Source organism: Rhinatrema bivittatum, chromosome 4, assembly GCF_901001135.1.
Source record: "Rhinatrema bivittatum chromosome 4, aRhiBiv1.1, whole genome shotgun sequence".
Classification (NCBI taxonomy): Eukaryota; Metazoa; Chordata; class Amphibia; order Gymnophiona; family Rhinatrematidae; genus Rhinatrema; species Rhinatrema bivittatum.
The window spans coordinates 147,030,383-147,055,042 of NC_042618.1; the positions used below are offsets into that span (position 1 = coordinate 147,030,383).

At 41.9% G+C, this 24,660-nt stretch overlaps 1 protein-coding gene across 2 annotated transcripts in view; it reads right to left on the reverse strand.

The window, feature by feature from the left end:
* The window catches only part of BAZ1A (bromodomain adjacent to zinc finger domain 1A), a 514,327-nt gene that overhangs the window by 435,877 nt on the left and 53,790 nt on the right, over positions 1–24,660 (reverse strand). The window contains exons 5-6 of one of the 2 annotated variants that reach the window (XM_029598945.1): positions 10,917–11,018; positions 1,425–1,512 (exon numbers count right to left, since the gene is read on the reverse strand). In XM_029598945.1, coding sequence (XP_029454805.1) covers positions 1,425–1,512; positions 10,917–11,018 — 190 coding nt within the window. Of the gene's footprint in view, positions 1–1,424; positions 1,513–10,916; positions 11,019–24,660 lie in introns of those variants that run through there. The other variant, XM_029598944.1, reaches the window with a different exon arrangement.

Below are 24,660 nucleotides of genomic sequence, written 5' to 3' on the forward strand. Positions count from 1 at the left end.
TAACAAAACAATCAAATGGTTCCAATCATACCTAGGAAACAGATACTACCAAGTACAGATAAAAGACACAATGTCAAAGAAAATAAACCTTCAAACTGGAGTTCCACAGGGATCAGCCTTATCAGCTATCCTACTCAACATATACCTACTACCACTATGTCACCTACTGGCTGGTCTGAACATCTCACACTACATCTACGCTGATGATATCCAAATAATTCTACCCATCGACGATACAATTGAAAAGACACTAAACATAGCAAACATGTATCTGGATTTCATCAAGCAATTACTAAACCAGATGGAATTAGTGATTAACATCGATAAAACAGAATTCTTACTCCTGGAACGCAAAAACATTGAAATCGTCCAAAACCCCATCACACTTGAAGACAACCAAAAAATTGTTCTAACTGAGAAAGTTAGAAACCTCGGAGTAATAATTGACACAGAACTTAACCTAAAACATCACATATCTTTAAAAGTAAGGGAAGGATATGCAAAACTCATGACCCTCAGAAGACTAAAACCCCTACTAACAACAAATAACTTCCGCTCAGTACTACAAGCTCTAATTTTCGCTAGCACTGACTACTGTAACGCCCTCCTACTTGGGTTACCATACACAACGATTAGACCACTCCAAATAATGCAGAACACGGCTGCAAGAATTCTGACTGGTAAAAATAAAAGAGAACACATCACTGAAAGCCTAATGGAATTACACTGGTTACCAATCAAGCAAAGAATACATTATAAAACACTATGTACCATACATAAATTAATACATAATGATAAAGCTGATTGGCTAAACACAGCACTACACGTCCCAAACAGAAACCTAAGATCAGCTAATAAAGCTTTACTGACCATCCCCTCAATCAAAACAGCCAAACTAACCAAGGTAAGAGAGAGAGCACTTTCCTTAGCAGGCCCTATGCTATGGAACTCCATTGCCTGTCGAGATCCGCTTGCAAAGAGACATCAAAACCTTCAGAAAACATTTTAAAACATGGTTATTCAAACAAGCGTTCAACAAAGAGAAAGGAGAGTAGAACACAGGGATAAAATGGCGACTGGCAAAAACACCCAAACTCAATACCCAACTATACCCGGGTATCTTGCTCCATTTTTAATTTTTTATCATCTTTATTCTAAATCCGGTTCTATAAATACGGCAAATTACAACACACTCTTTTAAGTATATATAAAGATCTTTGTTACCGTAAAGTCTTGGCACATGTTTAATGATAGAATTTTCGAGCTATTCCTAATAGTAATATTTGTGCCTTATTGTAAACCGTTATGATGGTACCCAACTGAATGACTGTATAGAAAAGTTTTTAAATAAATAAATAAATCTCACAAATGTTATCCTCAACACTATTCTTCTCTCACATCCATATTTTCCTATGTGGTATTACCTTTATTTTCATCACTCCATCTTGTGCTTCACAGTGTTGCTTCAGAAAAAGCTTAAGTCGATCACGATTAAATAGATTTGGTTTCCGACTGGTTGAAGAAAAAAAATTAAATTAATGCCACAAATATATATTAGATCAATCCTACACAATACTAAAAAACAAGAATGTATGCAAGAGCTCAATGGTTAACTAGTTAACTTTTGGCATATTATATACACAAACACACACATATACATACACACACACACACAATATGCAACCTGGCTTTGAATAACTTCTTATATATGAGTACTCAATAAATCATTATAAATGTGTGTTCAGGACTATCTCCTCCAATGTCACATTTATGTTATTAAATATACAAAAGACATTACAAATATCAATGAATCAATTAACAAACTCAAACATTAAAAAACGCAACATCAATCGCTTGCTATTATATTAATTTCCTAAACACACATTCACATTATGAGCTCAACACACTATTCAATCATTCATCCAGTGAAATTATATTATCCTTCTACATGTAGCTTAATACAAACTCATGTTGCACTCTTAAATTCAGTACCACCATATACACACATGTGAGTTTTACAAAAATTTAAATGCCACAATACATTGTTACTAAGGAGTTTCTCAGATCTAAGAGCTAATATTAACTTCTTTGACTAATAACCTTGTTGGACTTCAATCAATAATAATAGTATATCCCTTTTTCCATGAACATTTCACACCACAATTTTGTTCCTTTGATAAAGTCTTGTTATATTTCGGGGATGCCAGAGAGAGAGAAGGGGGGGGGGAGAGTCTATCAGGGAGTGGAGCCAGCAAGAGAGATTCTCTCTCCGCCCCCAAACCGGCTGATAACATCATTTGTGGGGACTCTAGGATCTTAAAAGACGTGCCTGCACCATGAACTGGGACACCAAAGAGAGAGAGAGAGAGAGAGAGAGGCAGTCTGTCGGGGAATGGAGCTGGCGAGAGAGATCTTCCCTCCCCCACAAGAGGCTAGTGATGTCATCTTTGGGGACTCCAGGCACTTGAGAGTCCCCAAAGATGACGTGCCCCTTATAGAACTAATTTCTTCGACCTAATTTATTCCCCAAATTGCAATTCTTTTATAGGGAATAAAACAAAAAAGAAATTACCAATTCTAGTGACACCTGTTCTGGGTCCCATGGATCGCCATGTGACTCATGTTAACCCCCCAGTATCAATGGGCGATGTTGGGGAGGGCTCATTTTCATCAGGAGCCTCCTTTAGCCCTGGCTTTAACCCCTCACCTCTACAACCAGTACATCTTGAGCTATACTGAACTTTCCCAAAGTACAGGTGTAAGTCCAGTTGGCTCTTCAACTCCTGAGAATGCACCTACTTAGCTCTTTTTAGAGGATACCAAGAGCTCAATCTCAACACCAACTGCCGATAACCTGCCTCTGGTGTCAGACAGAAAGGTGAGAAGGGGGATGACTAGAGGGGCGTTGATATCTCCTAGTTGTGTGACCTCTGAGAATATTTTTTTTTGTTAGACATCTGGAAGGTTGTTTCTAGATCTGAAAGATCTTTATTTCAGCTAAGTGAATGTGTGGGAAAATTGTCCAAAGATTTTTTTCTAGTTAAAATACCAAGAATATGATACAAGTATCGGACAAATGGAGAAAGCACTTTTAGAAGTTAAATAGTCTATTACTGATAATCAAGATAAAAAGCCAAATCTTGTCAAAGATAATTTGGTTATTATGAATCATCTTGAAAAGATGGAGCATTTATACCATGGGGAAAATCTAAGGTTTTTAAGTTTTCCAATTACTCATTTATATTCAACTGAGTTATTAAAAAAAAAAAAAAAAAAAAAAAAAAGTATGCATGTCAGATTTTAGGCTATGCAGAAGATAAGTCATCCCCGATTTCCAATGCATATTATGTTCCTAAAAGTAAATAAAGTTGAGGGGGCCCTTGAATAGCTGATTCTCGGTGAACCTTGTACCTCAACATTCTTGAAACTTCAGTAGATATCTCAGAGTCATTTTGTTAGTCTCTTTTGGTTTAGAAAGAGATGAAAAGGTTCTTTTTTGGAAATATTTTCCCTGTAAAAATGTCTTTTGTGGACAAAAGGTATCTATTTTTCCTGATATCTCAGCAGCAACCCTTACTAGGAGGTGGCAATTTCTGCTTTTAAAGTAGAGGGTGCTCTCAATAGGTGCTACTTTCTTTTTCAAATATCCTTGCAAGCATCTTATGTTTCAAGATAACTATTTTCTTTGACCAGGATCAACTAGCTAGGTTTTTCAGTGATAAAGAGGCAGGTTAGTAGTGTTGTATTTCATAAGCAAGGTGATGTATATGGATATACTAAAGCACTTTGTTAAATATTTCTCCTTCTCTTTCTTTTCTCAGCTATCTATCTTTCGGTTAAAATTATGGTGCAGAATGTCCCCTCATAATATGGGCTACAAGATGTATTATTTAGAATGCTCTATTTGTGTTTTGGCCTTGTAATAATTGTACATGGCATATACTAGAGAATCTTTTTGATGATAATTCTAAAACTCAATAAAGATTAAACTACAAACTTGTTAAATTTCATTTATTCTAAATGATAAATCCTTTGTTCAAAATTATTATAAACCCTGGTAATATTTCATTAGTCAATACCCGTCTCGTAAGAAATTGCCATGCTGGGTCAGACCAAGGGTCCATCAAGCCCAGCATCCAGTTTCCAAAAGAGGCCAAAACCAGGCCACAAGAACCTGGCAATTACCCAAACACTAAGAACCACCCATGCTACTGATGCAATTAATAGCAGTGGCTATTCCCTAAGTATAATTGATTAATAGCCATTAATGGACTCCTCCTCCAAGAACTTATCCGAACCTTTTCTGAACCCAGCTACACTAACTGCACTAACCACCTCCCTCTGATCATTGTTTCACCTAATATATAGGACTCATCAGGGGAATACTTCTGGTGAAATCAAAGTGACAATCTGTAGATCACCTGAGATCATTAGACAGGGCTCTCTTCCAATTTAATGTGTAAATATAGTGGGTAAACTTCAAACCGCAGAACGGCAGTAAAAAACCAATAAGGTAATGCATTATATTCACATTCAGAATTGACTGTTTATAAAAAGCATAAAACATTTTCCAAATCTCCAACTAATCTCGCACTGAACTGTTTTGCTCGTCATCTTGTCTCATTATTTAGTATGTTTATTTCTCAAATATTTGTCACATCCTTACACCTATCATTTCCATTAAAATATAAATATAACCTGATTTACCCCTTGTTGACAACACTGTACTGTATCCAATATTGCACTATGGGCGCTTCTAATACAACTCACATGTTGGATCATTTGAGATTTAATTGATCTCTTAATATGGGCAATATACATTTTTGTACATAGACATACAGAGCAAGTTGTATACGCGACAGTATTACAAGTGAAGTATCCTTGAAAATGATGGATAACAGATTTACCTGGAAGGGCAATTTGCTTGAGTGCACAAAACACATTTTTCACATGGGACTTGACCAATGGGTAAGATTGTTTGTATTTGTTGATTCCCTAATATCCTTACTAATGTGTCCCGTAAATCTTGATCCCCTTGTATTTGCAAGTAAAAATTTGTAACCTATCATTAAAATCATCATTGTACCTGAAGACTAGAGGGTGGCTAATGTAACCCCAATATTTAAAAAGGGCTCCAGGGGTGATCAGGGAAACTACAGACCAGTTAGCCTGACTTCAGTGCCAGGATAAATAGCGTAAAGTGTTCTAAATATCAAAATCACAGAACATATAGAAAGACATGGTTTAATGGAACAAAGTCTGCATGGCTTTACCCAAGGCAAGTCTTGCCTCACAAATCTGCTTCACATTTTTGAAGGAGTTAATAAACATGTAGATAAAGGTGAACCGGTAGATGTAGTATATTTGGATTTTCAGAAGGCGTTTGACAAAGTTCCTCATGAGAGGCTTCTAGGAAAAGTAAAAAGTCATGGGATAGGTGGCGATGTCCTTTTGTGGATTACAAACTGGCTAAAAGACAGGAAACAGAGTAGGATTAAATGGACAATTTTCTCAGTGGAAGGGAGTGGGCAGTGGAGTGCCTCAGGGATCTATATTGGGACCCGTACTTTTCAATATATTTATAAATGATCTGGAAAGAAAGACGAGTGAGGTACTCAAATTTGCAAATGATATAAAATTGTTCAGAGTAGTTAAATCACAAGCAGATTGTGATAAACTGCAGGAAGACCTTCTGAGACTGGAAAATTGTGTTTTAAAACCTCGGAATGAATAAGACTAGTAGAGACTAGCTTTAAGAATCTAATCAGTGAGAGGTTTTAATAAAAGAAATGCGTGGTTTCTTTGGATTAGCAAGACATACAAAGCAAGGGTTGTACGCTCAAACCTGCACAAAGATCTAACGTGCGGGCATAGCATTTTATAGGATTACCTTCAGCCAATCAACAGGCGTCTGCATTTGCCCGCCCATTATCTCATAGTCAATTAATAAATTTATGCATGTGTACGTGCTCTGTTACTATGGACAGATGCCCCCCTGCAGGTATTTCCAGAGAATAAGTCCTAGTTAAGTTTTGTTTACTTAAGTATGATGTCATCTGTGCTGGCTGTTAATCTAGTAAATTTCGTTTTTACTCAGCTCTGAAACCTCTTGTGCTGGCTATTATTACATTCCCCCCCTTTGAAGGGTTTCTCCTAGGAACCCTTCACACCTATCTGCATCGCACATCGCCTGTCTTAGGTTGTTCCGCCTAGTTAAGGCTATTCCTTACTGGCTAGAGACTTACCCGTCCTAGTACCAATGTGCTCATTTTTTACAGATAGCTATTATAGGTGGTGGGGAATGGTTCAGTGTCATCATCGGAATCCAGGAGCATCAGGTTCAAGGTTTCAGCTTGATTTAGCATGATCCGTGCGCTGGTCTGGGTTATCAGCATTTCAGATACTTGATCGCGGCATCTTCGTAGGCAGATGCAAAGGCATGGCAAGCAGAGGCAGACAACAAGTCCCAGTAAGGCAATCGTACACATGGAGCCAATTAGAATTTTGAATCCTGAACCTAAACTAGAGAACCATGATCCAAGGGATCCAAATGGATCACTGTCATCAAGTCCTTTCCAGGTTTGCACAGGTACATGTGCAATTGACATCATGTTGCGGGTGATCTCTTCAATTACTTCACCCTGGTCGTCTATTTGAAAACAACAGTTACTGAGGTTAAATTTACCACATAGTCCTCCTTCTGAAGCTAGTATGTAATCTAATGCTAGACTGTTCTGGTAAATGGCATTCCGGAAACCCTTTTGCTGTACAGCTAATATTCTCAGTGCTTTTACAGTTACATTAGTAATTATTTCAACAACAGCTTGTAGTCTTACAATACGATTTAACATGTAGATAGGAGTTCTGTAACCCCAAGAGCCTCCTGAGCCCAGGACGCCGGATCATAATAGGTCACAATACTGGGCCAATAGGAAATTACCCTTTGAGCTTTCGTGGTATAGTTGAGGAAAGATTGTGACAAGCAAAAGGAATTGCCTACAGCTATAGTGTGTAATACTGTGTACGGTCTATGGGTGCACTATGTTGCAACAATGGAGTGGGCCAATATCCACTGTGCTTTACATGAGATCGGATCGGTGCTTGTACATATGGGTGTCACCAATATACCAACCAGGAAGGATAACCTAGCAAAGCAGTTGAACATCATTCTTAACAGGTACAGAGAAAGTATTAAGAGGCAATCCATTGTAATGGACAAGGAAGAAAAGGAAAAACAACAGACAAAACCATAAGACACGTTCTGGTCATAGGTAGGAATAGGATTAGTTGCATATCCTAGTGAGAGTAAGCCTCAGTTAGAATGGGTGAATCTCTACAAGGAGATCAATCTCAGAAAAAGAAGATCTAGAGAAAGAGACATAGTCAAAGAATAAGGAATTCCAGAAAATATCTGATCCATACTGGGACAAATCTCACTCTAAGAGGGCAATCAGTGGGATATAGTATGTGAGTAATGTGATCAAGGCAGCTTTCATAGACAAGGGTAAAGAAAGACATATTACATAATCATTTAGCTGATGCAGTGAGGAAATGCATATAAGAGGTTGGAGTTAGACTGGAAAATACTACAAAACTTGGAAAAACAGCATTCATTCGGTCTAAATAATGGCATTTGCAAATAGGTCCAAACAGCATCTGAGCAAGACATCAAGCAATACACACACAATTGGGCATCCAAATGGCAGATGAAATTTAATGTGGATAAGTGCAAGGTGATGCATATAGGGAAAAATAACCCATGCTATAGTTACACAATGTTAGGTTCCATATTAGGAGCTACTACCCAAGAAAGATCTAGACGTCATAGTGGATAACACATTGAAATCGTCAGTTCAGTGTGCTGTGGCAGTAAAAAAAGCAAACAGAATGTTGGGAATTATTAGAAAAGGAATGGTGAATAAAACGGAAAATGTCATAATGCCTCTGTATCGCTCCATGGTGAGACCACACCTTGAGTACTGTGTACAATTCTGGTCGCCGCATCTCAAAAAAGATATAGTTGCAATGGAGAAGGTACAGAGAAGGGCTACCAAAATGATAAAAGGAATGGAACAGCTCCCCTATGAGGAAAGACTAAAGAGGTTAGGACTTTTCAGCTTGGAGAAGAGATGGCTGAAGGGGGATATGATAGATGCGTTTAAAATCATGAGAGGCCTAGAACGAGTTAAGGTGAATCAGTTATTTACTCTTTCGGATAATAGAAAGACTAGGAGGCACTCCATGAAGTTAGCATGTGGCACATTTAAAACTAATCGGAGAAAGTTATTTTTCACTCAACGCACAATGAAACTCTGGAATTTGTTGCCAGAGGATGTGGTTAGTGCAGTTAGTGTAGCTGTGTTTAAAAGAGGATTGGATAAGTTCTTGTAGGAGAAGTCCATTACCTGCTATTAATTAAGTTGACTTAGAGAATAGCCACTGCTATTATTAGCAACAGTAGCATGGGATAGACTTAGTTTTTGGGTACTTGCCAGGGTCCTATGGTCTGGATTGGCCACTGTTGGAAACAGGATGCTGGGCTTGATGGACCCTTTGTCTGACACAGTATGCCATGTTCTTATGTTCTTACCTTAAAAGGCGATTGGGTCATCAATACGTTCTAATGTCTCTTGATAATTATTTGAGCTTGTGAAGAACACGTGGAATACGGTAAAACGCAGACCGATCTACTGGGTCCTTTCTTGTGGGTTGTAATAACAGCATTTAAAGCGCATTTAAAAGCGTGTTTGTGTTGCGTCCGGTCGCAGACGGCTGTGACCGCTCTGCCTTACCTCTTTTTCTCTCCCCTCTCTCTCTCTTTGGGCAAGATGGCTGTCTCCGGTGCCGAGTGCCAAGGGCCTCGGCGTTTCCAGACTAGCATGGACATCCCCATCCGCCATGCTCACTCCCGGTCTCCTAGGGCGCGAGCGCGCACATCTGAGACACACAAACGTCATGGCAGGAACCTCGGGGGCGGCCCCACCGCATGACGTCAGTACCTCCGGGTATATCTAGCCTCCACTTCCGCTACCAATTGGAGTTAGCAAAGACTTCGCTTCTCTGCCTGCAGTAAGCTGTACGCTTAGACACCACTTTCACGCTAAGGGCCTCGCTCCAGCAGAAGCTCTAGACACCCGCTCCTTGGGGGTCTCTGGCTTCCAGCTTCCCTTCGGGGTCCTCACTAACCAAGACAACCGTTCCTCGCGGGTCTTTTTCTCTCTATTTATTCCTGGATATTGGACCACTGGGTACTCGCTCCTCGAGGGCCTATCTACTTCATATCCTACACCACAGACCTTCGGTACCACCATTCTACCTTCAAGAAGACGCCTTCACTCTGAGTACCTCTACGATCCGGCGCTCCAACTCCACCCACCAGACGCGGCGATATCAACAAGGAGTAAAACCAGTAATTGCTATGTTTATATTTTAGTGGAAACGATTGGTTTAAGGATGTGACAAATTTTTGAGAAATAAACAAAATATTGAGACAAGATGAGAATCAAAACATCAATTAATAAGACTCAATGTGAATGTAACTTATTACCTTATTGTTTTTATTTACAGACGTTTTGTGGTTTGAAGTTTACCCACTATATTAACACGTTAAATTGGAAGAGAGCCCTATCTAATGATCCCAGGTGGTCTACAGATTGTCAGTTCAATTTTACCAGAAGTATTCCCTTGATGAAACCTATATATAAGGCGAAACAGAGATATTTGTTGGGACAGGAATTCACTAATGAAATGTTACCAGGGTTTGCAATAATTTTGCACAAAGAATTTATCATTAAATGATTGAAATATAAGACTTTATCAAAAGGAACAAAATTATGGTGTGAAATGTTCATGAAAAAAGGAATATACCATTGTAATTGATTAAAGTCCAACAAGGTTATTAGTGAGAGGTCAATATTAGCTCTCAGATCTGAGAAATTCCTTATTAACAGTATACTGGGATGTTTAAATATCTGTAAAACTCACATGTGTCTATAGTGGTATTAAATTTAAAATTGTAACAAGATTGTATTAAGAGTTACATATAGAAGGATAATATACATTTCATTGGATGAATGATTGAATAGCATGTTGAGCTCATAGGGGCGGATTTTAAGAGCCCTGCTCGCCTAAATCCGCCCAAATCCGGGCGGATTTAGGCGAGCAGGGCCCTGCGCGCCGGTGAGCCTATTTTACATAGGCTCACCGGCGCGCGCAGACCCCGGGACTCGCATAAGTCCCGGGGTTCTCCGAGAGGGCGTGTCGGGGGGGCAGGCCCGAACCGCGCGGCGTTGAGGGGGGCGTGCCGGGAGCGTTTCGGGGGGCGGACCCGGAGGCGTGGCCGCGCCCTCCGGACCCGCTCCCAGGTCGCGTCCCGGCACGCAGGAGGCCCACTGACACGCGGGGATTTACGCTCCCTCTGGGAGGCGTAAATCCCCCGACAAAGGTAAGGGGGGGGCTTAGACAGGGCCAGGTGGGTGGGTTAGGTAGGGGAAGGGAGGGAAGGTGAGGGGAGGACAAAAGGAAGTTCCCTCCGAGGCCGCTCCGATTTCGGAGCGGCCTTGGAGGGAACGGGGGTAGCTGCGCGGCTCGGCGCGCGCCGGCTATACAGAATTGATAGCCTTGCGCGCGCCGATCCAGGATTTTAGTGGATACGCGCGGCTCCGCGCGTATCTACTAAAATCCAGCGTACTTTTGCTTGCGCCTGATGCGCCAGCAAAAGTAGGCCTATTCGCATAGTTTGAAAATCTACCCCATAGTGTGTAGGAAATTAGTAATATCATTAAAAGCAATTGATGTTGCGGTTTTTAATATGTTTGAGTTTGATATGTAATTGAGTCATTGATATTTTTAATATAATTTATGTATTTGCCAGAGTGAATTTTGGAGTTCAAAAAATAGTAAGTGTTGATTTTTACCTTATCTGAGATGCCTTAACAGTAACCGATTCATAGAGTTCTTTTTTAATAGGCTTCACCTTGTATTTGAACAAGGAAGGATTTATTATGGCTTTTTTCTTCCTGCAAAAGACAAATAAGAATCTCAGAAGTCACCAACTCCATGCCAAACAAGTACAAAGCATATAAATGTATTTATTTCACTTATTTTAAAATATTTATGCACTGCCAAACTACAGCTCTAGGCAGCTTAAAGGTCAAAACATACATAATCAATCCAAAACATACAAATATAGATTAAAATAGAAACAAAATAAGACAATCAAAAAAGTATCAAATAAACTACCGTATTTTCCGGTGTATAAGACGACTGGGCGTATAAGACGACCCCCCCCTTTTTTATACATATTTTTAAGAAAAAAAATAATTTTACACTCAAACAGGAGCAACCCTATCTATGAAAAGGCAACACTACAAATACCGTATATCAGGCCCTAAAAACCAATATACCTCTTATTAGGAAAACAGAACTAGCAAGCAGCTATAGATCCCCACACATAAATAATTGTAAAACTATACTAATAAGCAGAATAAATGTTTCAAAACAGCTATGAACAGAATAACATCCAACAATTAAAAACTCATAAAAACTATTAAACATTCTCCAAACACCAATAAAATATTTCAAAAAAGCAGACACATCACATAATATTAAATAATTAAAATGGCAGTCAATCAAGAAAAATAAACTTAAAAAGCCACCTTTCCTTACCCCCTCCAGCAGCTCTCCTATTCCTCTTCCTCTTCCTTAGGGCCCATGTCTCTCACACACACACCATACCAGTCATGCCCCCATGACCAGTTTTCTGTCTCTCACGCACCAATCATTTCCCAAACAGTCCTTTGACACACACACCAGACACCTTCCTGAACAGTTTTCTCTCATGCCACACACCCACACAGGCTTCCCACTCCCGTGTTCTGCTTACCGTACATATACGGGCTTCTCACTCTCATAATCACTTTCTCTGTCTCACACACACACACACCAGTCTCTCTCTCATTTCCATGCTCACTCTCCACGTGCACAGGCTTCTCATTCCCTGAATCACATTCTTTCTCTCACATTCACACACAGCAGTCTCTTTCTCTCACACACACCGTCACCTTATCAACCAGTCTCTCTCTCATGCACGTGCACACACACAGCCAGTCCTCCCGCTCCCATGCTCTCTCTCACATAATCAGGCTTCTTACTCCCATGCTTTCTCACATACCCAGATTTCTCACTTCCATGCTTTTTCTCTCTCTCACACTCACATACACATCAGTCATCTCTCTGAGCAGTCACTTTCATTGTCTCTCACACACATGAGCTCGCTGACCAGTTTCTCTCAATCACACACATGCTCTCAATCAAATGCATTCTCTCACTTACACACAGGCTGGCTGCTTCTCTCTCTCTCTCTCACTTACACACAGGCTGGCTGCTTCTCTCTCTCTCTCACTTACACACAGGCAGGGTGGCTGCTTCTCTCTCTCTCTCACTTCCACTCCCCCCCCAGCACAAATAGTAGCTGCAGCAGCTTCCTCCTCCCAGCCCCCGCAGGCCAAGAAAGAAGAAACCCATCGGCCGCGGGGAGGCTCACGCTGCTGTCTCCTTTCCCGATTACCAGCTCCTTCGACTGCTCGGGGGCCGATGCTGCTGCGCCGCTGCTATTTTTTCACGCGGCACGGCTCTTTCTTCCTGCGCATCACTTCCTGTTCCAGTTCAAAGGGGGGGGGCGGGAAGAAGACAAGGCCAGCCGCGGATGACACAGCTTTTTTTTTTTTTTTTGCACCACTGCCTTTCCCGCTGGGCTTGAACGTGCTTTTAGCCCAGCGGCAACGGCAGTGCGGTGCGCGGGAAGGAGAAAGCCGTGCCGCATGAAAAGATAGCAGCATCGGCCCCGAGCAGTCGAAGGAGCTGGTAATCGGGAAAGGAGAGAGCAGCATGAGCCTCCCGCGGCCGATGGGTTTCTTCTTTCTTGGCCTGCGGGGGCTGGAGGAGGAGGTGATGCAGCTACTATTTGTGCTCGGGGGTGGAAGTGAGAGAGAGAGAGAGAGAAGCAGCCTGCCTGTGTGTAAGTGCGAGAATGCATTTGATCGAGAGCATGTGTGTGTGATTGAGAGAAACTGGTCAGAGAGCTGATGTGCCCGGCGTATAAGACGACCCCCGACTTTTGAGAAGATTTTCTTGGGTTAAAAAGTCGTCTTATACGCCGGAAAATACGGTAGCTAGTTGTATTCTGCTGCCATGGGAATCAGCAGTGCTGTGTGAAGCAGAGCACAGACTGCATTTAAAGGATCCCCAAGACAGTGCCTGCAGCTTAATTTTTATTAAAAACAAAATTTTAACCAGCACCTTAACAAGATTCAAGGCAGGGAAAATTTAAAATATGGAAAAATTAAGACTTATCTGATAACTTCCTCTCTTTTGCTTATGCTCAACCAGTCAAGAAACATGTGGGTATCTTTCCTCATCCAACTCCTGGAGGCAGAGTTGAAATTCTTTTGATAATATCACCTATATATGTCATCTGTGGAATCTTCCCAGGCAGTATACCTTTGTCAAAGTTCACTTTAAAATTGGGCCTTGAAACCCCCACTTAATCAGTTCTGGCAACTTCCTAGGTGGGATTCTTGACTGGTGGAGCATAAGTAAAGGAAAGAAAATTATCAGGTAAGTCTTAATTTTTCCTTCATTGTCCTATTCTCTACCAGTCCAGAAACAAGTGGGAAGTACCAAGCCGCATATTCTAAAGGTGGGTAGACTTTAAGCTCACCTTTAATACAGCTGCCCCAAAATGGGTGTCCTGTTTCGTGAAAACATCTAGCCTACAATGCTTTGCAAACATACTCAATGTAGCTCAAGTAGCTGCCTTACAAATATCAAGGGGACTATCTGCTCCATATTTAGCCCAGGAAGAAGCTTGTGCACAAGTTGAATAACCCTTTAATCCCTTTGGTGAACGTTTCCTCTGCAACAAATACATTGAAACAATGGTTAATATAATCCAGCAGGAGATAGATGTCGTTGACACGGTCTCACCTGTTCACGAACCACCAAAAAGCAGTCTGACTTTCTAAAATCCTATGTTACCTGCAGTGTCTCAGGAGACATCTTTTTACATCCAAAAATGATTAAGACCTCCAATGAACCCTTACTGTCTGACCTTTTAAAAAGGCAGCAAAACAATTTTCTGGTTCAAATAGAAAACTGAAATCACTTTTGGCAAAAACAAAGGAACAGGCTTCAGGACTACCAATTCCCTATTAAACCTTAGATAGGGAGCGAGGCATGACAATGACTGCAATTCAGAAATTCTTCTTGCCACAATTATCGACACTGATAAAACCATCTTCAAAGTCAAATTATTTAATGTAGCCTGTTCTAATGACTCAAAAGTGGCCACTGTCAGAGCCCATGACACCAAATTTAGATCCCAACATGGAACTTACAATCTAACTGGAGGCGTCAATCGCTTTACTCCCTGAAGAAAACAATCAAGATCTCTGAGCAGATAGTGATAAACCTTTAAACTCTCTCCCTATAACAGGAAACCACTGCAACCCGAGCCTTAAGAGAATTATATACTAACCCCTTATCAAGCCCTCTTTGCAAAAAGGCAAGAATATCACCAATCTGAGAGCACCATGGGGAGCAATGGATCTCCTTGCAAAATGACTCCACATCTCCATATTCTCATGTAAGTTAATGAAATAGTTAACTTCTTTGAGTTTAGTAATGTTTTAATAACTGAAGGTGCATACCCCTTTTTAACTAACTTTACCCTCTTGAGAGCTAGGTCATGAATAATGAGAAAGATCTTCCATTAGAACGGGACCCTGCTGAAGCAAGCCCCTGCTTTCTAGCAGGTGCAACAGACTGTCTAATAATCCTTGTAGATCTTTATACTGAGGCCAATCTGGCACCACCATAACCACAAACTTTTTCTCTCTCTATTTTCCTTATTACTCAACTTATCAGTGGCCAAAGGGGGAAACAAAGCATTCTTTGGCCAATTTTGAACAAGCGCATCTATGTCTTTGCTGCCATACTTCCTTCAGCAACCGTAAAACCTTAAGGTCTTTGCATTTTGCCTTGTTGCCATTAAATTCAAACATGGATCTCCATATCTCTGCACTTCATTTGGAACGCCCCAGAACTTAGTTCCCACTCTCTGATCTATCCTATCCATGTGGACATTCTCCTGACCTGCAATATGCAGGACGGAGATTTGGACAAGATTCTCCTCTGCCCACGGAAAGAGAAGATGCGTCTCTGCTGCTATATCCTGACATGGGGTACCCTCTTGCTTGTTTATATAAGCCACTGCCATGGAATTGTCGCTAAGAACTCGCACTGTGCATCCCCTGATTATCTTTGGAAGTATATAAGTGCCAGTTTCATTGCCCTGTTCTCTAAATGATTTATTAACAAATGCCTAACAGAGACCATTGGCCCTGTGCATAACAATTCCAGAAAAGTACACCCCAGCCTGAGAGGCTGGCATCTGTTATGATGATAATCCAATCTGGGCCTCTAATGGAATATCCCTTTACAAATTTACAGGATTGGTCCACCAAAGCAAAACTTTCCCTTGTCCGCTGAGACAGCAGAAGGCAGACCTTGTAACCCTGCATCTGTACCTTCCATTTGGTAAGCAGAGCTAGTTGAAGTGGCATCATGTGAGCCCTTGCCCATAGCACTAGGACCCATGTGGAGGCCAGCTGAGGATATCCCCATGCAGATGATGCTTGCTCTCTTGAGAATTGCTTCACTTGAGCAATTATCTTTGAAACCCTCTTCACTGTTAAGGTCACAGATCCCTCTCAAGAGTTAAATTGGGCTCCTAAATGTTCTATAATTTGAGTTTAATTGGCTTTTTCCAAAATTATATACCCCAACTTTTAAAACAGGGAAACACAGTGGGTTGCAGGCAAACATTCCGCATATGTTTTGCTTGAAATCATCCAATAGTCCAAATATGAATGCACTAGGATCCCCTGTCTTCTTAAATAGGCTGCAACCACTACCATGATCTTTGTAATGGTCCTTGGGGCTGATTGCTAATACAAAATGTAGAGCCCTGAATTGGTAATGCTTTCCTAAAATGTGAAAAAACAGAGAATCTCTGGATGTTCTCTCATAAGAATATGAAAATATGCCTCTTTCAGGTACAAAGAAGTTAAAAACTCCTTTTCTTACTGAAGAAATTAAGGATCTAAGAGTTTCCATGTGGAAACAGGGAACATACAAGTCATACAAGTATTGTGTTACAAACTTTAAATTAGATGGAAATTGCCACCTTTCCTGGGGAAACAAAATAGACTAGCATCCCTTTCGCTGCTCGCTGAAAGGTACTGAACAAACTGCTTGTAAATTTCTCAACTTGTTGAGGGTAGAATGAATTGCCTCTATTTTTGCTGGTGCAGAGGCTGGCAAAATTACAAAACTTTCTCTCACAGGGACTTGGAAATCCAGAGAATATCCATTTCGAATTATATCTAGAACCCACTGATCTGACGAAATCTGGATCCACTCCTTGAGAAAATCTTCTAGTCTTCCTCCTACTGGAGTAATCAAGGAATGGCTGGAGGTTGAAGTCTGTGCCGAATTCTCCAAGGCCTTCTTGCCCTAGAAAAGGCTAAGACCTTCCTTTCCCATTAGCAGACTGTTGCAGGAACCTTTTTGAAGGCCTAAACCTCCATGGCTTCACAATACTGACTGTAGCCTCAAAAAGAGCGGAAACTTGAACTTGACCTATCCCCTGACAGTCTGTGAGATTTGGTCTCTCCTTGACTTTTCACCAATCTGTATATAACTCTTTGCCAAAGAGATAATTGCTTTTATAGGGCAACCTAATCAGGCAAGCCTTGGAGAAAGAGTCTGCTGCCCAGTTACGGAGCCAGAGGACTCATCTGTCAAATACTGTCATATAATCAGTTAGCTAAATAAGCAGCAGACTCCAACCTAGCAACGTCATCTTCCTCTGATAGATGATGGATCCAGTGCTGCAATGCTTTCACCAATCCTAGCCGATGTTTGCCCATTATTCACCTTAATCCCAACCTAGCCTATACCCTTACCTGATCCTTATCTACCCCCCCCCTGCAACCTTCCCCCCCCCCCACCCCCCCCCCCTCTGTAACCGTCACTGTGTATCAAGTGCACAAGCCCCGCACTACTGTAATCAAGTTCCACATGCTAAATGTGTCAAGTGCACATGCCATGTAACATTGTATATTAGTTCATTTGCATATATAACCCTAACCGAATGCAAATAGTTGTATCGCTGCTTGTTAAATATCCTCTCTTTACTTGTGTACTCACCCAGTTATCCCCTCCCCTGTTCATTGTAATTTCCTTCCTTCTCAGTTTTTGTAAACCGACATGATGTGTCCTACGAATGCCGGTATAAAAAAAGTTTTAATAAATAAATAAATAAATGTAGCTGGAATGGCTGCCTGGAGCATGACAGAATTTGCTGAAAATATATAAGAATCAATTCTATCCTTCAGTCTTGGGTATCCCTTAAGGCAGCCTCCTTCTAAGGGTTTGATGGTTCTCCTGGCCATGACTGTCACCAATACATCTACCTTAGACAATTGAAAAAAGCATTCCTGCGGCTCCACAGTTAATGGATACAGCTTATTAAATGCCCTTGGGCGTCAATATTCTGCTTCTGGTAAATCCTATTCCTCCAGCATCATGGGCTCACAATCTCTGAATGTAAAGAGAAGAGAGACAACGATCTGCGTGAACCTTTTAAAATTGGGTCCCAATCAGAGTACTACTCAACCCTTTCCTCACTCAGTCTAAGACCTGATGTCACTTGAGAAATCAGGGCAGACATCTCCTCCTTATGGAAGAGCCTAATAGATTTCTACTCATCCTGAATTTCTCCTTCTTCCAAAGAACCTAGACTGCTAACAATTAAATCCTGAAATCTCAAAAAAAGATATAGTTGCACTGGAGAAGGTACAGAGAAGGGCAACCAAAATGATAAAAGTGATGGAATGGCTCCCCTATGAGGAAAGGCTAAAGAGGTTAGGGCTGTTCAGCTTGGAGAAGACACGGCTGAGGGGGGAATATGATAGAGGTCTACAAAATCATGAGAGGTCTAGAACAGGCAAATGTGAATGTTATTTACTCTTTTGGATAATAGGAGGACTAGGGGGCACGCCATAAAGTTAGAAAGTAGCACATTTAAAACTAACCTGAGAAAATTCTTTCACTCAACGCACAATTAAGGTCTGGAATTTGCCAGAGGATGTGGTTAGGGCAGTTAGTGTAGCTGGGTTTAAAAAAGGTTTTGATAAGTTCTTGGAGAAGTCCATTAACTGCTATTAATCAAGCTGATTTAGGGAATAGCTACTACTATTACTGGCATTAGTAGCATGGGATCTACATACTATTTTGGGTACTTGCAATGGAGAAATTACTTACCTGATAATTTTGTTTTCTTTAGTGTAGACAGATGGACTCAGGACCAGTGTGTTTATGCTCCCCTGTCAGCAGATGCCTGCAGTGACCCCAGCCTGCCAGTATTCTCTATCTCCAGCAGATGGTGCATCTCCCTATGGTGTTTGCTTTGAGCTTTTTGAAAGGAGAAATTTGAAATTCTAAATTCAGGAAAAGAAAGTCCCGCTCTCCTGCAGTAATACCTAAAGGTCCTCCCCCAGTTGAGAATCCCTGAGGCAATTTCTATGGTCCCTCAGAGGTATGCCTTGGTCTGGTAGCTAGGTTAAGAACATAAGAACATAAGAAAATGCCATACTGGGTCAGACCATGGGTCCATCAAGCCCAGCTGTTTCCAACAGTGGCCAATCCAGGCCATAAGAACCTGGCAAGTACCCAAAAACTAAGTCTATTCCATGTTACCATTGCTAATGGAGGTGGCTATTCTCTAAGTGAACTTAATAGCAGGTAATGGACTTCTCCTCCAAGAACTTATCCAATCCTTTTTTAAACACAGCTATACTAACTGCACTAATCACATCCTCTGGCAACAAATTCCAGAGTTTAATTGTACGTTGAATAAAAAAGAACTTTCTCCGATTAGTTTTAAATGTGCCCCATGATAACTTCATGGAGTGCCCGCTAGTCTTTCTACTATCCGAAAGAGTAAATAACCGATTCACATCTACCCGTTCTAGACCTCTCATGATTTTAAACACCTATATCATATCCCCCCTCAGTCGTCTCTTCTCCAAGCTGAAAAGTCCTAACCTCTTTAGTCTTTCCTCATAGGGGAGTTGTTCCATTCCCCTTATTTTGGTAGCCCTTCTCTGTACCTTCTCCATCGCAATTATATCTTTTTTGAGATGCGGCAACCAGAACTGTACACAGTATTCAAGGTGCGGTCTCACCATGGAGCGATACAGAGGCATTATGACATTTTCCGTTTTATTCACCATTCCCTTTCTAATAATTCCCAACATTCTGTTTGCTTTTTTGACTGCTGCAGCACACTGTACCGACGATTTCAATGTGTTATCCACTATGACACCTAGATCTCTTTCTTGGGTTGTAGCACCTAATATGGAACCCAACATTGTGTAATTATAGCATGGGTTATTTTTCCCTATATGCATCACCTTGCACTTATCCACATTAAATTTCATCTGCCATTTGGATGCCCAATTTTCCAGTCTCACAAGGTCTTCCTGCAATTTATCACAATCTGCTTGTGTTTTAACTACTCTGAACAATTTTGTGTCATCTGCAAATTTGATTATCTCACTCGTCGTATTTCTCTCCAGTTCATTTATAAATATATTGAAAAGTAAGGGTCCCAATACAGATCCCTGAGGCACTCCACTGTCCACTCCCTTCCACTGAGAAAATTGCCCATTTAATCCTACTCTCTGTCTTCCTGTCTTTTAGCCAGTTTACAATCCACGAAAGGACATCGGTTTCCCGGCGTGGGACTTAGCTGCTAGTGCAGCTGAAAGGCAGAGGGTACAGGAGACAGAGCGCGGTACTGACGGCAGATGCCCTCTTCCCCTGCAGCTGGAGACCATCTCTGTACTCAGCTGGTAAGCGTTGAGCTCAGGTAAGGTTTATATAAAAATAAAAAAGAGAAAGTTTTACCTGAATCAGAGACAGTTAGAGGAGTTTCAGGACTTCCTCTGGACTCTGTTCTCGGCACGCCATGCTGACATTTGCTCCTGCTCCCGTTGAGGTTGGGGAACTGGGCAGCCTGGTGAGTTGAGCAGCCCCCAGTGGGCTAAGCCTCACACTTAGGCTTTTTACTTCACGCCGCATTCTAGGCCGCGGCGGCCATTTTCGCACACTCTTGTGTGTTCTGCTGCCCTTTATAGGCTGTCTGTGTGCACAGTGTTTTGGCTCTGCGCATGCATTATGCGCTTGGTTTTTGGGCGCGCTTTTAACACAAAAGTTTACACGCATTTCATTTTTGAGCGCAAGCAATGGCGCTAGTAAGCAAGAATCCTAAGCACCTTCCTATTTGTATTGCTTGTCATATTAGAGCTTCACAGTCTGACCTAGCTTCTAACCTGTGTCACCGCTGTTCAGACACTCAGGGAGAGTTGTCTTCCTCAGATTTTGCTAATCCTGGCTCTTCCCATTCTGATGATGGGTTGGTCATGGCCTTGACTGGGGAAACGCCAGATCTTGGTTCTCCTTTGACTGGCTCCTCCACCAAGGGCAGTTCTGTGTAAATAGCTCCAGTTTCTTCTGGGCTTGGTCTGGACCCGGCTGCTTTTATCTTGGGTGGAATTTTTTCAAGGTTTAGAAGCCTCTCTTCAGGCACAGTCCTCCACTTCCCCCATTTCTGTGCCCTCCCTCTTCCAGCCCTATGCTTAAGCTCAGGGGCTTGCCTCGGCTCCCTGTGGGTGTTCCCGACAGGAATCCGGATGGTACTGATGAGGGTGATCCTGATTCCCTGGAAAATGGGGAAATTCCTCTAGGGCTGGAACCATATCGAACCGTGTTGCAGTTCTTTCATAGAGATGAAGAGCCAGCCCTGATTTCCCAGACCTTAAAACAGCTAGATGTTCTTGGATCGGAATCTATGTCAGAGCCGAGGAAGAATCCCATTTTGGTTTAATAACATAAGAAATTGCCATGCTGGGTCAGACCAAGGGTCCATCAAGCCCAGCATCCTGTTTCCAACAGAGGCCAAACCAGGCCACAAGAACCTGGCAATTACCCAAACACCTAGAAGATCCCATGCTACTGATGCACTGATGCAATTAATAACAGTGGCTATTCCCTAAGAAAACTTGATTAATAGCAGTTAATGGACTTCTCTTCCAAGAACTTATCTAAACCTTTTTTGAACCCAGCTACACTAACTGCACTAACCACATCCTCTGGCAACAAATTCCAGAGATTTATTGTGCGTTGAGTGAAAAAGAATTTTCTCCGATTAGTCTTAAATGTGCTACTTGCTAACTTCATGGAATGCCCCCTAGTCCTTCTATTATTCAAAAGTGTAAATAACCGAGTCACATCTACTCGTTCAAGACCTCTCATGATCTTAAAGACCTCTATTATATCCCCCCTCAGCCGTCTCTTCTCCAAGCTGAAAAGCCCTAACCTCTTCAGCCTTTCCTCATAGGGGAGCTGGTCCATCCCCTTTATCATTTTGGTTGCCCTTCTCTGTACCTTCTTCATTGCAACTATATCTTTTTTTTTTCCTTATATAAAGCCTCTTGATTTTTCCCAGTGATGGATGCTATCCAAGAATTGATTGATCTGGAATGGGCTGCCCCAGAGGCAAATTTTAAAGAGGGTTGGACATTGAAAGGCCTGTATCCGGCTGTGAAAGAGTGTTTGCATTTTCCCAAAGTGGATGCTCTGGTATGTGCCGTGTCTAAGCAGACGACTATCCCCGTAGAGGGAGGAGTAGCCTTGAAGGATGTACATGAAAGAACTGAGGCTATTCTTAAGAAAGCTTTTGAGGCAGTGGTGATTAATTTACAGATTGCCTTCTGTTGTGTCCTACTGGCAAGATCTTGTCTGCTTCTCTCTCAGGAGGTTGATGAGTCTGGAGGGAATTCCAGAGCGGTTATGGAGCCTGCTGCCAGCTCTTTAGCACACGCAGGCTGCGATTTGGTCCAGACCTTGGCCAGAGGAGCAGCTTCGGTGATAGCAGCCAGGCAAACTCTGGTTGCGAAATTGGTCAGCTGACAGCTTCCAAAGCCAATGTTATCAAGATGCCCTTTAATGGCTCGCTCTTTTTTGGGAGTGAATTTGAAAAAAACTGACCAGTAAGCGGGGCGAGTCTCTGTTGCTGGAAGATAAGAAACAGTTACAGCGCCCCTTTAGTACGAGGCGTTATTTCAAAGGTTCCAGGCATTTTCATCCCTACAGAAGGACGACCTTTCAGCAGAGTTGGCCTTTTGGAAGGTCTCAGTCCTTTCGTCCCCGGCAGCCCAAGAGAAGAGCGGGCTCAGGTGGTGGACCTTCCCGAGCTTCCCAATGAAGGTTTGCCAACCCACCTTCCGGAACAGGAAATGGGGGGGGGGGAAAAGACGTCTTTCTCTTTTATCAGAGGTAGGTCAAGATCATGTCAGACCATACGTGAAGGTTATTGCACTGGAATTTCGCAGTATTCCTCGGGATGTGTTCATGGTGTCCCCTTGCCACTCCCTGCAGAAGCAGCAGGCAGTGGAGTTCATGCTTCAAAGGCTCCTCAGACTGAGGGCTGTGGTTCCTGTGCCCACGTCTCAAAGTATGGGGAGATATTCCATTTATTTTTTTGTGCCCAAAAAGGAGGGCTCCTTTTGTCCTATCTTGGATTTTGAGAGGGTCAACCGTCACTTGAAGGTGACTCATTTTCAAACAGAAACCTTACGGTCGGTAATAATGACAGTGCAATCAGGGGAATTTCTGACCTCCTTGGATCTGTCAGAGGCTTACCTTCATATTCCCAACCGATTGGAACACCAATGCTTTCTACGCTTTGCGGTGTTGGGGCACCATTATCGTTTCGGGTGCTGCCTTTTGATCTAGCCACTGCTCCCAGAACACTTTCCAAGATTATGGTGGTGGTAGCAATGGCCTTGCAAAAAGAAGGAATCCTGGTGCACCTGTTGGAGTGCTGATTCGGTGCCATGCCAGATCATAAAAATATCATCAATGTAGTGCTTCCAAAGAAATGTGTGAAACAAAAGAATTCACTACCAACCAATACACGCAATTCCCATCTTCACTTTACTTTTCAATACAGACCAGAAACTATATCATTTTTAGACATACAAATCTGCCTGAGCCACAGCAAATTGTTTTTCAATTTTCCGTAAGCCCATGGACTGAATCAGGATACTGCACTATTCTTTTCCATCCACATCATTTATGTGATAAAAATTGTCCCACAGGGAAGTTAAGGCTTAGAAGACTTTGTTCAACATTGGATGAATTTCAAACACAAGTGGAAGACATGAAAATTAGATTCCTCCAACAGGGGTATCCACTTATAGTAATAAAGGTGGCTTACAAAAGAGCTAGATGGGCTAATAGAGATCTTCTATTACAGCCGATGCCTTCTCAACAATTAATTTGTGTTTTACTATTTACCCCCTCATACACAACAGCTTAAATCCAGTATAATGAAATATTGGCCACTTTTACAGATTCATCCAGTCTTCCAAGAGAAGCCTATCTTTGCTTTTAAAGAGCAAGAAATCTGAGGGACTTAGTTGTGCTTTCACATTTGTCAGCTCCTTCATCAGTACAAGAGGACTTCCCCATTCCTGGTCACTACAGATGTGGCCAATGTAATGTTGGTCAATACATGTATCAAGGACCATCTCTGGAAATCCCAGTACGACGATCATTTCATTTTCATCAACATTTATCATGTGATTCTGAAAACATTATATATGCACTTTGGTGCCCTTGTAACCTGATATACATAAGGAAAACAACATGCATGTTTAAAATCCGGGTACAGGAACATCTCAGCCGCATCAATACACAGCAGGAAGGGGCACCTCTGGATGAACATTGGCAGAGGGCAGGACATCAAGTACACGATTTTACAGCAGCAACACTCATCTTGCACGCCCGCTGCAAGGAGGCGACCGTAATTTGAAATTAATTCAAATGGAGCAACGTTTTATTTTTTCATGGCACACCATGACCCCCAACTGGTTAAATCGCAAAATAGATTGGTCAGTGTTTTATTAATTTAATTTCATAGGACTTTTTCCTGGGAGTAGGCCAGAATCTAGATGTGGATGTGGTAGAGAACGGGGTGTCCCCTGCAGCGCAAGAGCGTGCATGATCAGCAACAGTAATGCCTCCATAGCAGACAGGGTTGGGAACTTTAAGTAGTTGCCGGGTCCGCTCTCTAACAGTGCCTTGATCACGTCAGTCTCATTTTGACGCTTCCAGGGTGATTGGCCCGTTAAATGTTTAAAAACTAGCATAGGAGATACAGATGCCGTCTGACAATATCAATGGTGCAGAGATAGAATTTTCAACTCTCTTTAAGTGAGTAAAAAATGGATTTGGTAATGTGTTTCTGAAATAGGTAGACTTTTTAATCTTTGGCTTGCATTCCATAGAGCTCTCCTAAGTCCCTGAAGCAGACAGCTTTTTGTTGAAACACGGCCGATGTCCGACAAATGGCCCAGACTCATGCTGAAAAGTTCAAATACAGCAAGAGGGACAGTGGTCCACTATATTCTACTAAGATAAGTACAGCGACGTTTTGAAAATTTCACGAGTCGGGTTAATCAACAAGGA